At 35.0% G+C, this 13,685-nt stretch overlaps 1 protein-coding gene across 1 annotated transcript in view; it reads left to right on the forward strand.

Moving 5' to 3' along the window:
- The window catches only part of LOC142341405 (melatonin receptor type 1B-like), a 13,251-nt gene extending 2,598 nt beyond the window's left edge, over positions 1 to 10,653 (forward strand). Inside the window, exons 2-5 of the mRNA XM_075392333.1 lie at positions 3 to 89; positions 5,281 to 5,484; positions 8,006 to 8,193; positions 10,253 to 10,653. Coding sequence (XP_075248448.1) covers positions 3 to 89; positions 5,281 to 5,484; positions 8,006 to 8,193; positions 10,253 to 10,653 — 880 coding nt within the window. The remainder of the gene's footprint in view (positions 1 to 2; positions 90 to 5,280; positions 5,485 to 8,005; positions 8,194 to 10,252) is intronic.
- The last annotated feature ends 3,032 nt before the right edge of the window (positions 10,654 to 13,685 follow it).

Below are 13,685 nucleotides of genomic sequence, written 5' to 3' on the forward strand. Positions count from 1 at the left end.
TATCTGCTCTGGAGTGTCCAGTGGCTCCTCTTTGGGGTACCTGGAAACCTCATGATCATATTCTCAATCATCATTTTCAAGGAGCTCAAGCAAGTGTTTGATTTCTTTGTCAACTCTTGAATCTATATGCTGAATTAACCCTGGCTGAGGTAGTGGTATTAGGTCGAGACAAAAATGATTGAATAATAGCGATGAAAAGCCGTAACTCGAATTAATTCGAATTAGCTCGAATTAGTGCAACGAGGTAATCCAACAAATTATGCAAGTTTCCCGACTATGAATTGAAATTGCGGCCTTTCTATTCTGTGCAACGATGATCAGACCGTGGTGTTATTAATAGCTATGAGCAGATGCTTACTCAAAAGATTAAACGACTTGAAATTGCGTTCACATGTGCAAAATGTTGCAATACTGTTCGTATATCGTATTTTAACCCTGGCATGATTCGACGAAGCCAGCGATTATGATCTGAAAATACAACAGGTGCAAAATTGCGCGACTATGATCAGCGAAAATGCTAATATACGCTGAAATTCGTTTGTCTAATTATAAATCAGTCTTTTCTTGCCTTTTCTTCTACAGCAGTGTCGCAACGCAAGAAACGCGGATGAAAATAAAGGAAAAAAAATCCCAGGAGATGATTTTTATGAAATATCAAGCAAAGGCTCAGAACTGCTTTTCAACCCTTTTTTGGTAAAAAATATTATAAAACATAGCTCAACACAATTAAAAAGACGTAGTACCAAAGATGTAGTTTTGCTTGTGATAAATTGCAGCGCGTGCTAAGACAGCTATTTGGGGTAACTATTGCAGTTAACTCACAGAATTGAAGTGAACTAACGATCGAAATATTTTTTTTACGGATTTATTATTAATAGCCACACAGCGATAGCTGGGGCTATTATTGGCCTTCTCTTGTTTTTTTACAATTCAAAGAATTTGATTTGTATTGGGGCGCTGTCTTTTTCTTAAAGATCTGTTCACAAATTTTCATAGTCTCAGATTTTTGTAGTCAAATTGGAGTAGTGATTTTGGTCACGCCGAAACAGGAAGTGGAGCGAAAAAGCGAGTGATTTTGCGGCGTGAATTTTTTTCGCTCTAATTTTAAAGTAGAGTGCGAAAATGGTGTTTGAACAAAAAGTTCGGTTTCTCGGTAGTGGTTTTTTGTTCACATGCGGCAATTTCACTCTGATTTTTACTGTTTTTTCGATTTTTTGGAAGGGATTTTTTTCTAAATGGTTTTCCCAATTCATTCACAGCTCAATCTAGGCCTAATTTTTTGTTTGAATTAAAATTTCATTTCTCGATAGTGGTTTTTTCGTTCATATGCGGCATTTTGACATTGATTTTTTGTTCTTTTTTCTTATTTTTTGATCTGATTTTTTTAAAAAGGTTTTCTCAGTTCACTCATAGTCCATTCTAGGTCTAGTTTTTCTTTTTAAACAATGAAAATTCTTTGAATTGTACGTCAGGACTTGTCCTGCTATGTTTTTTAAGATCTGTTCACAAATTTTAATGATTTTTGAAGTCAAACTGGAGTAGTGATTTTGGTCACTCCGAAACAAGAAGTGGAGCGAAAAAGCGAGTGATTTTGCGGCGTGAATATTTTTCGCTTTAATTTTAAAGTAGAGTGCGAAAATGGTGTTTGAACAAAAATTCGGTTTCTCGGTAGTGGTTTTTTGTTCACATGCTGCAATTTCACTCTGATTTATACTGTTTTTTCGATTTTTTGGATTGGATTTTTTTCTAAATGGTTTTCCCAATTCATTCACAGCTCATTCTAGGCCTAGTTTTTTGTTTGAATTAAAATTTCATTTCTCGATAGTGGTTTTTTCGTTCATATGCGGCATTTTGACATTGATTTTTTGTCTTTTAATCTTATTTTTTGATCTGATTTTTTTAAAAATGGTTTTCTCAATTCACTCAAAGTCCATTCTAGGTCTAGTTTTTCTTTTTAGTCAATGAAAATTCTTTGAATTGTACGTCAGGACTTGTCCTGCTATGTTTTTTAAGATCTGTTCACAGATTTTCATGATTTTTGAAGTCAAATTGGAGTAGTGAATTTGGTCACGCCGAAACAGGAAGTGGAGCGAAAAAGCGAGTGATTTTTTGCGGCGTGAATTTTTTTCGCTCTAATTTTAAAGTAGAGTGCGAAAATGGTGTTTGAACAAAAATTCGGTTTCTCGGTAGTGGTTTTTTGTTCACATGCTGCAATTTCACTCTGATTTATACTGTTTTTTCGATTTTTTGGATTGGATTTTTTTCTAAATGGTTTTCCCAATTCATTCACAGCTCATTCTAGGCCTAATTTTTTGTTTGAATTAAAATTTCATTTCTCGATAGTGGTTTTTTCGTTCATATGCGGCATTTTGACATTGATTTTTTGTTTTTTTTTCTTATTTTTCGATCTGATTTTTTTAAAATGGTTTTCTCAATTCACTCATAGTCCATTCTAGGTCTAGTTTTTCTTCTTAGTCAATGAAAACTCTTTGAATTGTACGCCTGGACTTGTCCTTCTATGTTTTTTTAAATCGTCGTCAAGATTTTTGTTACAATCATTTTTGAACAACTTTTTGTTCATTCGTTCATGCAATTTCAATTGAAGCGCGTGCGTGACGTCAATTATCGCTCCTAGCGGAGCTTTTTTTTGTTCAGTTTTTTTTGTTCATTCGGGTGATAAAATTTTTGGTCACACTTGACTTACCTCACTCTCAAAATTGACTTCATTTTGAAATTGACTTTTGTTTACCTTATTTCAAAGAGATAAGGTCAAATGGGTGTGTGTCACTCTAAATGAAGGTTATTTGAGAGCATTTAATAGAGGCATCAAAAATGTATACAGAGTTTTAACCAAATTTAACATATCAGCCTACAATGAAAAGACGAATTTTTTTGGTCTGTCTTTTTTACTGTTGTTTTGAGACTACAGATCTACGAAGCTATGGCGGCTGTTTTCTGACAATCTGCCAGCTATTTTTAGACACAGCAGGCTTACAAAAAAATCTGATCGTTGTGGGGGTAAATTTTAAAAAGCGGGCGCGATATTTGAGCTATCAATATTTGGTCGGATGTATAGGGACTCGGATTCGATATAGGATCTCATCAATCGACACAGTGAGACCAGAAAGAATGATCGACTCAGTGTTGAACGTCTGGAAGACAACAGACAAAAAAATAAAATATAGTTTTCAAAAGCTCACCCCGGAACAGTTTTAGCTAAAGAAGGCTATTTTTCTCCCGTTTATGTTCTTGCGAGAGTTTTTCAAGGATCTGTTTAAATATTGAAAGAAAACGGTTAATTTCAGACCACAGAAACGGACCGACTCTGCAACGACGTTTTGAGATACAGGGCTTTGAGCTATCAATATTTGAGCTATCAATATTTGGTCGGATGTATAGGGACTTAATAGTTTTCAAAAGCTATACTTAATAAAATATAGTTTTCAAAAGCTCACCCCGGAACAATTTTAGCTAAAGAAGGCTATTTTTCTCCCGTTTATGTTTTTGCGAGAGTTTTTCAAGGATCTGTTTAAATATTGAAAGAAAACGGTTAATTTCAGACCGCAGAAACGGACCGACTCTGCAACGACGTTTTGAGATCTAGGGCCTTGAGCTATCAATATTTGAGCTATCAATATTTGGTCGGATGTATAGGGACTCGGATTCGATATAGGATCTCATCAATCGACACAGTGAGACCAGAAAGAATGATCGACTCAGTGTTGAACGTCTGGAAGACAACAGACAAAAAATAAAATATAGTTTTCAAAAGCTCACCCCGGAACAGTTTTAGCTAAAGAAGGCTATTTTTCTCCCGTTTATGTTCTTGCGAGAGTTTTTCAAGGATCTGTTTAAATATTGAAAGAAAACGGTTAATTTCAGACCACAGAAACGGACCGACTCTGCAACGACGTTTTGAGATCCAGGGCCTTCAATTATCTGGTATCATCTGTAGTATTAAATTTGGAAATTTAAAAGAGTTGGATTCGAAAAATAAAAATTGTAGGAACATATCGTATGATGCAGCCTGTAAAATATACTTTTTGCAAGATTCGTGCAGTATTCTTGTATGAAAATGTAATGAATTTTCATGCTTTTGCAAGTGTCTGGCGGAGTTGGCGATAAGCTTCAGGTTCAGACAGAAAGATAATCAAACAATTTCGAACCGAGTACTTACGTAAAATTCGGAGTTCGCTCATCTGCGGAGAACGTTGACAAATTCCGTCTGATTATAATTTGCCTTTTTTCTGACTTGTAGTTCCTTTGCCTGATACCTTAAAAAATAATATAGGAAACGGACTTCGAATGTTAACCCAAACTTGAAAAATCTCGACATCGAGCAAGTGAAAAAATTTCTATGGAAATTAACGGAAGACTATGATGTTGTGAATAAATTGTAATACGGGTTAAAAAAAAATTCCCTGTGTTTATTTATGCCCGTTCCAAATTAGCATTAAGACTTTTTTGTGTTTTTAAAATAAATTGATTAGTTCGTCAATAAGTGTAAAACCTTTGTTCACAGCTGATCATTGTTGTTATTATCAGTTCAGTTCGAATCATCAAAGAAATCATTCTCGCAGCGACCCATATGATAAAACGTAAGATTTTTTCACTTCCTTCTCATTAGGTAAGACATCAAAAATGTATCAGTACTGATTATCATTGGGTGACACAATTTTCAGAGAAGATTGTGGCATGGAAACAGTTGCATAAAAATTGATTTGGCCAGACAACCTTTTGTCAAGTAATTTGTGATCTTGCTTATTGTGCCATCTGGTAAATGTAGAATTCGGACCTGAAGATGGCTTTTAATATAACGAGTTTCGCCTTTTCGCTTTAGGTGATTAAAGTATTGCAAGTCGAGGTATGAGCACAGATTAATGCCTATTTTGTGATAGAGAGCTAAAGTGCGCTTCGAATTGCCATATTGACGTCAACGTCATTCAACGGTAACCTAAAGCAATTTTTTTAATTAATTTTACCTGATTTTTTATTTTCACAGTGGAAAATTAACAATCGTTCGAACTCAAGGCGAAAATTGTAAAAATCTGCAAAATGATTGTCAGTTTTTATAATTTAGTATACTATGTTTGCAGTTATTTCAAAAAAACTTACGGTTTCAAGGTCTAAAGGTTTCGAAAAGCTTAAAAAAGTTCTATACCTAAGTTTAAGGCCTCTTAGCTTTGACCAAACACCCAAACATTGTTTTTCCGAAAAAATCTTCAGCAAAAATCTTCTTTGCCCTGTTTGTTTATAACCGGAAAAGTTTATTTGTGCCAGGACAATTCCGATGGCTCAGACGTTCAACCTGGCATTCAGCGACTTGATTGTGGGAGCGACTAATGTGACAACGACCTGGCTGATTCTGACATACAACAGCCAGCTACTCATGGACTATAACTACCTGTGCCAGTTGTCAGGGTACATCTGCAACATGGGCTGTAGATGCTCCATCATTTCCATCTGCTGTATCAGTTTCAACCGGTGATGACCACGGGTTAAATGTCCTCCCCAAAGTTCTTCCACTTTTCGTTAAGGGGGAGGGGGTAAATTTGTCTCTGGGGGCAAAAAGATGTAAGAGTGGGTATCTGTTGATGAGTGGATTCAAATAGTGCAAGAATCTTGCAAGATAACAATCCAAGCAAAAAAATCATGGTACTGATGTTTTCGAAAACACCATTGAATCAACTTATTGTTGATTAAACAAGTTACAAAACCGAATTCAATGAAAAAATTTTTAGCCCGGATTCAAAATCTTGCAATAATCTTGCAAGTTTTTGAATTCTAGAAAATTTATTTGATTATTTTTGGTAGCTAAAACTAACTGAAAACTAATTGATCTGACTCCTACAAAAATTCTTGATCGGCAGAACTTAATTTAATTGACTTTTTCCTAAATGCACTTTGAAAGTGAAATCTTGCAAGAATCTTGAAATTTAATTGCCAGATTTTGAATTAAAATACAAACTTGAGACAAATAACTTAAGACATCTCGAGCCGTCCAAATCCTTTTTAAAACTTAAGTTTGTCTAATAAACGACAAAAACAACCACTTTCAACTTTTTTCTCGCTTTTTTTCATCAAACGAAATGTTTATAGAGTAACCAACAGTCGGATTTTTTGTTACTGATATTATTGGTATTTGGGGATCTTTTTTGTACTCGTTAAGTTTACTCTGATCAATGTTAGGCCTAATTGTCTTTCTATACAGATATAAATGAACCTACTTGATGCCTTCAGTTGATAGCTATTGTGCTTAACGGCCTTGAAGTTAATTTATTCAAATCAAAAAGTTTTTTTTATTAAATTTTGCTTTTTGTTCCTTTTTGTCTGTTTTAAAACTGGGTACACCGAAAAAAGTCCATTCCCTGACTTTTTGTTAAACTAACCATCAACTTCTCTGTTGATCTTTTGTGTTAACTGTTTTTTTGCGAGGTCGTGATGAGGACTCTTCTTTTTTGCATAAAATTTTTTTTAATGAATTTTATTATTTGTAAAATTTTGATATTGGTCAAGGTTTGTGGTTCTGTTTTTGGCTTTTTCGCGTAGTTCCTACAACAATAGGCTCCATTGATGCTCAAATGCGATTCAAATGAAAACTTTCAATCTTTTCAAATAATAGCTATTAATAGCTAAGTATTATAATGATTTCAAAAACTCGTCTGTTATTTATTGATTTTTTGATTCTAAGTTTTTGTGATTTGCCTATTTATGTTGTTTTTTTGCAGTAGTGCTCTATACTGTATTACTCTTTAATTATACCTAAGGCTCTGCTCAATTCTGTTATAGCTGTTTTAAGTAACAACGCCAGCACTGCCTGTCCCAACCCAGAAAAAAGGAGGAGGGTACAAAACTGAACATACTGTAAAAAACTCGACGTCGGTTTTTTAAGTGGACTTGAAAAATTTTTCTTACACAGTATCAACTATTTCATCCTCATTCAATACATTTCAGGGCAACCCGGTGCTTCCCGGAGCCAGGTAACAAAATAGTGTGGATTCAAAATCATTGAAGAATTTTGCAAGATGGATTCAATTCTTGCAAGAATTTTGCAAGCAAAATGGAAGAACTATGCATTCCCTTGCAAGTTTTCTTGTAAGATTTTAAATTTATCACTGACGAGTGATGAAAAAAAATCCGCCTACGAAGTAAAAATCACGAGTGATGAAATAAATAATAATCACGAGTGATGAAATCCGCCTATAAAAATCACGAGTGATGAAATAAAAAGTCCGCCTACTGGAACCCCACACTTACAGCAAAAACGTAAAAGATCCAATCATCCTTGAATCTCCTCGAGATTTAATTCCTTACAAAGTGACGGCAGTGTATATAATAACATCAATAAGAACCGTTCCTAACAGATTTAATCCCGGACTTGAGTCGCAGAACTTTTCAGCGCTGAACCAGCACATTTCAAGAGTAAGAACTTAATTCAGTTCTGGAACATTGCATCTCCAGAATATTTAAAGTTTCTTTATGTGCAGTATTTCATTATGATTGAAATGAGTTCATAGAGTTCGCCCAGGCTAAACTTATCCTCTATAGTCTGAAAATTACTCATACCACAAAATTAAGTCTGAGCAGAGTAATGCCATACTTTGTAGCTTATAACTAGTAATTATTGTAGTAGTATACACACTATTCATATTTAAGCTAGTTTGTAGGCAATTACTACAAAGCCCATTTAGCCTAATGGCTACGACTTGCTACACAAATTAAATGTTACAAGTACCCACGCGGAAGTTCGAATTGCATATAAAACAAACTTTGTTGGTGGGAGTTAAGCTGCACATATTATTTTTCATGAAGTAAATTTTACTCAAAAATCAGACTAGCCAGCGTAAATGGTGACATGAACAGAGTACTGGACATCCTAAAAAACAGAATGTCTTTAGACTGATTCAGCGCTGATTTGCTCTGCCACCAACCCCCATTCTGAATTCATTCTTTTTCTTTAAATTTTTTTTTTACTCAAATCCGTTAACTTTTTCACAATAACCAGGTACATCAAAATCTGTCACGACCCCGTCTACACCAAAGTGTACAACAAGTTCACCCTGCCCCTTCACCTCCTCCTACCCTGGACTCTGGGCCCGTTGATGATGTTACCAGCTCTGCTCAAGGGCAAACGGGCATTTGTGTATGACACCCGGATGCTTCTCTGCCCAACCTGGTACTTCAGTCAAGCTGGTACATTTTTTGAAGTCGAGATTGGAAGTGCGTCTCAAATGAGTTTAAACTTAATGTCAAAATTGCACTTATTTAGAAACATAATTGCCAATTTAATAAAAATAATTTTAAAAATATTTGCGGATCTTTTCAACAATTGCCACCTCTTTCAAGGAGGGGCTATTCGTGGATATAACGAGGGGCTATTCGAGGGGGGGTTCACTGGGGGGGGGGTTCACTGGGGGGGGGGGGGGGTTCACTGGGGGTGGGGGGAGATAACGGAATTGCGATATCTGGCTTATATCTCACAGCTTATGAGAGGCATGACCGTGAACAGCGGTTCTTAATTCCATTTAAACTGATAATTGGTTATCTAAACTGTAGCCAAGTAATATTGTGGTAAAGTATAGCACAGAAGGCGGGGATTGTCTACTATGTACCAAGGGGGTCATTGCTGAAAAAAATCCATTTGAAACATTTTTTTTTTTTCCATCCATTTTGGCTAGAAGTTGGCACTGTGTGTTCATTTTTATCGCGCACATCTCTTATACTGTGAGCTTTTAGTGTTTTTAATTCGAATTAGGCAATCTCATAGAACTAGCTGTGGAAATATCTCACATTGCGATTTTAAGCAGATGAGCTCGACGGATCGTTTGCAATTAGGATAACATTATTTTGCAAACATTTAGAAACTTAGCATTACAAAGCAAAAAAAGTATAGTTGCAAATTTGACCATAATTTTTGGAAAAGGGCTGTTTGCAGTATCTAAGCGTGGATCACATTCTGCGCAAAAAAATTTCTGTACGTCACATAAACTCTTACCAAAATTTTTCACTAGTTGACATAATGCCTCACGATTATAGCATCTTCGAACAAAATTGGCTGTGAAAAGAAAATTTCCTGGCTTTGCAGTCAACCATAACTTAGGTTACCGAAATTTTTTTATGTATTCATTGAAAAATTGTTGACCATCAGTAAATATCTGGGCCTTGTATTGACTGAAAACAAGACCAAAAAATATAATTTGAACATACAAATTCAATCATTATTCTGTGCATGGTCTTTCTTTGTTTCTACGCAAACAGCTCCTAACATTCAGCTGAAATTAAATTACTATAGAACTCGTGATGTAGTCGAATTGTATTAAATATTTTGTATAGCAGGAACAAGCAATCTAAAATGCATTGATAAAAAAATCCACTGTAAAAGGCAGTTTAATCAACTATTAAGTTGCTTTTGTTGACCGTAAAAAATAATTATTATTTGTTTGATTAGTTGAAAAACAACTGGAACTCTTCTTTTTACAACACAAACAAAAATCAGTCTATAGCTTTTGTTTTGAAATCGCCCGTTTGTGTCTCTGGCTCTCCGCAAAGCCTTTAACAATTTTAAACTAAGACTCAAAACAATTTTTATTAGATTGGTAACGCATATGTGATGCATTCTGCCTCCCAATTATTTTTATTATTTTAGCAATTTTTGTGATCAATTTTCAAAATGACAACAAATGATAAGAAGCCACCCGATACCTTTTTAATGACAGCGAAATGTGGCTGTTGAGTTTGTAAATTGTGCGGCAGAAAAATTTAAAATAAAGAATTTCAAATTTAAAATGTTAACGATACTGACGTACAACCAGTATTTTTATTTAGTTCAATTTGTGTATCAGGGTTTTTGGCGGTGATATCTTTTTTTTCTGTTGTGTTTTCCAATGAAAAGTGCTTATTTTTTAAGTTCTTTTTTAAATAAACGAAACGCGTATCTGGTACGATTCTAGAAAATGTGTTACTAGCTAACCGTTACAATCTTGCGTCTAAGCCCATAACCGTTATTTGCAAGACTCTTACATGATCCTAGCAGATAACCCCCAGTTCGTCTAGGGTATACAGTTATGGAACTGTTTTCATCACAGCAGGAGTTGATCAAATTTTGATATCGACAAGCGTTAGTCAGAATTTTAAAACTCGTCCTATTTGTGGAAATACTCAAATGATCAAGGACAATATTGATTAGGAAAAAAATTTCTTCCAATTGGCAGATTGCCAGGGAAAATTTTGCATCAATTAAAATTTATTTCAGATTACGCTGCAATCCAATGGTACGAAACAATCTCGCTCTTGCCTCCCACTTTTGCGGTTATGGCATTCACGAGCTACAAAATATTCGCCAAAGTTCACGAAAGTGGAAAAAATTTTAGCGATCCGAACAAAACATTCACAGAACGCGATGTTCAGCTTATGCGGGTTCTGCTTATGATGTTCGGGGCATTCCTTATCGCCAATTTTCCTTGGTTCATTTTGGTGACGTTTGACTTTAAGGATCAAGTTTATCACGGGGTTTATTACGTAACAGTTTGGCTTGTTCATACAGCTACGACTTTGAACCCGATAATTTACGCCGCAAAGTACCCCCAGTTCCAAAAATGTTTCAAAAAAATGATAAACGGAATTTGCTGTTGTCAAATATTTGATACACGATAGTGTAATGGGATACCTGTAGCGAAATTTCCGCACAAATTAAATGTGAGAACCTGTACCTAAAGTTCAGTGGCAATCAGTACTGATTCAGAACAATTTCAGAGAAGCTTCAATCTTTAGTACTGATTCAGAAAGATTTCAGAACCAACTGTGAAGTAATTTCTGAATTTCGCTCAATCAGAGCAAAATTCAGAGAAAATATTCTGTATTCTTCTGAATCAGATGATAACTCAGAATGAATCACTGAATTAACTCTGAATCAGACAAGTTCAGTGCAAAATGTGACCTGAAATAGTCTCTGACTCAGTACTGAATTCGGCTGAGAGTTAGGTACGGGAAGCTTCTCCTCAATTTCAACCTATCCAAATACAATTTTCTATCTAAATCTTTTGAAATTATTTTAAGCACTAGCCTGCAAGTTTTGGGTTTAGAAGTAGCAAATCTCTGCAGTTATTGATGTTAAGGCGTCCAATTTTCTCATATCCAGAAGATTCGGGAACATTTAAAGTACCGGTTTCAAGCACTTCGAAATTCCAAAACACAGCACCAACACCCACACAGTTCTCGACCGATTTTATCAGTGAGGTCACCAAAGTCACTAAATCCATCCGAGGCTGAGGATGAAGTCTGAAACCAAATATTCTTAGACCGCTACTGACCGAAAGTTCTTGTGTCGAGACCTTTGTCTGCTCTTCGAACAACTTTCGTGCGTTCATTTCCAGACCACCTTGGTGCGTTCATCAGAATTTCGTTTGTTCAAGTCCAAATATATTCTTGCCCTCAGGTCCAGACTTGCGTGTATTGATGTCTAGCCGTTCATGTTTTCATGTACAGACTTTTTTTACGCTCACGTGCAGACTTTCGTGTGCACACTTTTTTTGTCCAGACTTTGTAGCGTTCATGTTCAAACTTCTGCGTTCATAGACCGATTTTCGTGCGCACGTGTTTAGAATTTTATATGTTTTATGTTGTTTCCAGACTGTAATTTTTCAGATACCTTCCTCGTGTGGCTACCTTTGTCGTGGACATAATTTTTGTCTGAGATCTCAGTTTGGGATGAGTCTTAAAAAGCAAAAAGCTACCAAGCATGCTACCTCAAGCTGACCGTGTTAAGAGTAATTAAAGTCAAACGAGCAGTATTGTCTGTCAATTGTTTTTTTTGCGATAGATGTTTATCTTGAGAGATCATTTGAAAATATTTCCAATGTTTTCTATCAAAGATAAAAAAGACTGGGGTGGCAAAAACCTCACATAAAACCTGCCAGATAAACGTAAAAACGCTGTTAATAATAAAAACTGTCCAGATTTTGAAAAAAAAACAAAATTACGATGTACGTTTCTAATGCAGAAGGAAGTTGACACCCAATGTTGTTCAATCAATTAGGTTTTGCTAGGAGTAGATTACAGTATAGAGATTACAACAACTCGTACCTAACTCCAAGGCGTTTTAGTACTGGGCCAGTATAATTGGAATTTCTCATCAATACTGAATCATAGACTGATTCATGTCACTTTTTTGACTTGTCAGACTTGCATTCAGTCTGATTTTACAATGATCAGACTTTGGCCAAACGTAAAAACAAAGTTTGGTAAGGTGATTGAACCCACAATCTCTCGCTCCCTAGCCGTTTGTCTTCCTTTCTGCTCCACCTCGACTGGGGACATTTCAGCTTTTTGTGCCGTTAATATACACTTGAAAGCAGCAATTTTCAAGCGAGAAAGCGATATATTACATGAGAGACTTGCATTTATTATTGCCCAGTACTGATTTACACAAGGAGTTCGTTACGGGAAGTAAAAGTCAATTAAACCGTAACAATAGTTTCTTGCGTTGAAAATGTATCAAAGCAGCGCTAATAGCTTAGAAAACAGAACCAAGCTAATGTAAAAACACTACTAAATTTATCGATGTCAAAAACAAGAAAAAAAGCAGAATTTGTTTTTACAGATTTTGTCGGACAAATTATCAGATCATCAAACTGATAAGATTTAGCACGATCTTACACGTCAAAAAATTTTGTCAAGTAATAGAGTCTAAAAATTCTGTTATCTAAAATTTGTTTCATTCAGGATATTTTTAGATTTCCCGGAAAACTTTTCATCTTTTTTGATTTATAAACTAAAAAATTAAAAGTGACAAAATGTTTGACAAGTTGTATTTTATAAATACAGGTTAATAAAAAAAACAACGCGAAAAATAAAACAATACTGATCTTAGAATTTCAACAAAGATTTAAGTTTTTTTTAATTATGAATTAAATTGAACAAAATGGCACAAACGCGTCGTTTGCTTGACACTGGTGCAGCATCTCTTAAATAACATCGTTCAATGTATCTTACTTTGTCAAAAGGTAGCGTTTTGTCAGTTTTAATGTGTGGTTCTCTTTAGAACCAAATCAGTATTTTGTATGATCATAATGTCGCCTAAACGACAAAACTATAAATTATAGCTTCGAGTGCGATGAAAAACAAATCTAAAAATTTAAAAGACAATTTTTACGATTTTTTGTTTTGCAGGTCTTGGAATTTATTTTCAACCGCAAACATGTTGTTTGTTAACTAGATTTTATCTTGTTCAATAGTTTTCACAATTTAATAAAACAAGCGTACATGGGATGTCAAACAGAATTAAGTCAAAGTTTGCCGCATTTTTTTAGATGTTCTCTTAGGCCTAAAATCTGCAATAGATTTATGCGATAAAAGTTTTGAACAATGTATCCAATATCGATTAATTCTCAAAAGATAATCTTGTAAAAACTCAAAATCCAACCTTTTCAGGTACTTGCTTAAGAAAACATTTTAAACTAGGGAATTAGATCAAACACACTTGAACTAAGATACTTCGCAGTATCAGTCAAGACTGAAGGCACATGACAGAACCAGCATAACCCTTGTCGTTAGACAAATAAAATTTTATATTTATTCACAATTAGTTCCACCAGAACCCAAAAACAGTTGAATTCAAAACTAATCTCAAGTTTAGGCTCTGCGTTGATATACTGATCCCTATAGTCAGTCACCATTAGAAGAAACCA

This window comes from Convolutriloba macropyga, chromosome 6, assembly GCF_964194025.1.
Source record: "Convolutriloba macropyga chromosome 6, txConMacr16.3, whole genome shotgun sequence".
Classification (NCBI taxonomy): domain Eukaryota; kingdom Metazoa; phylum Xenacoelomorpha; order Acoela; family Convolutidae; genus Convolutriloba; species Convolutriloba macropyga.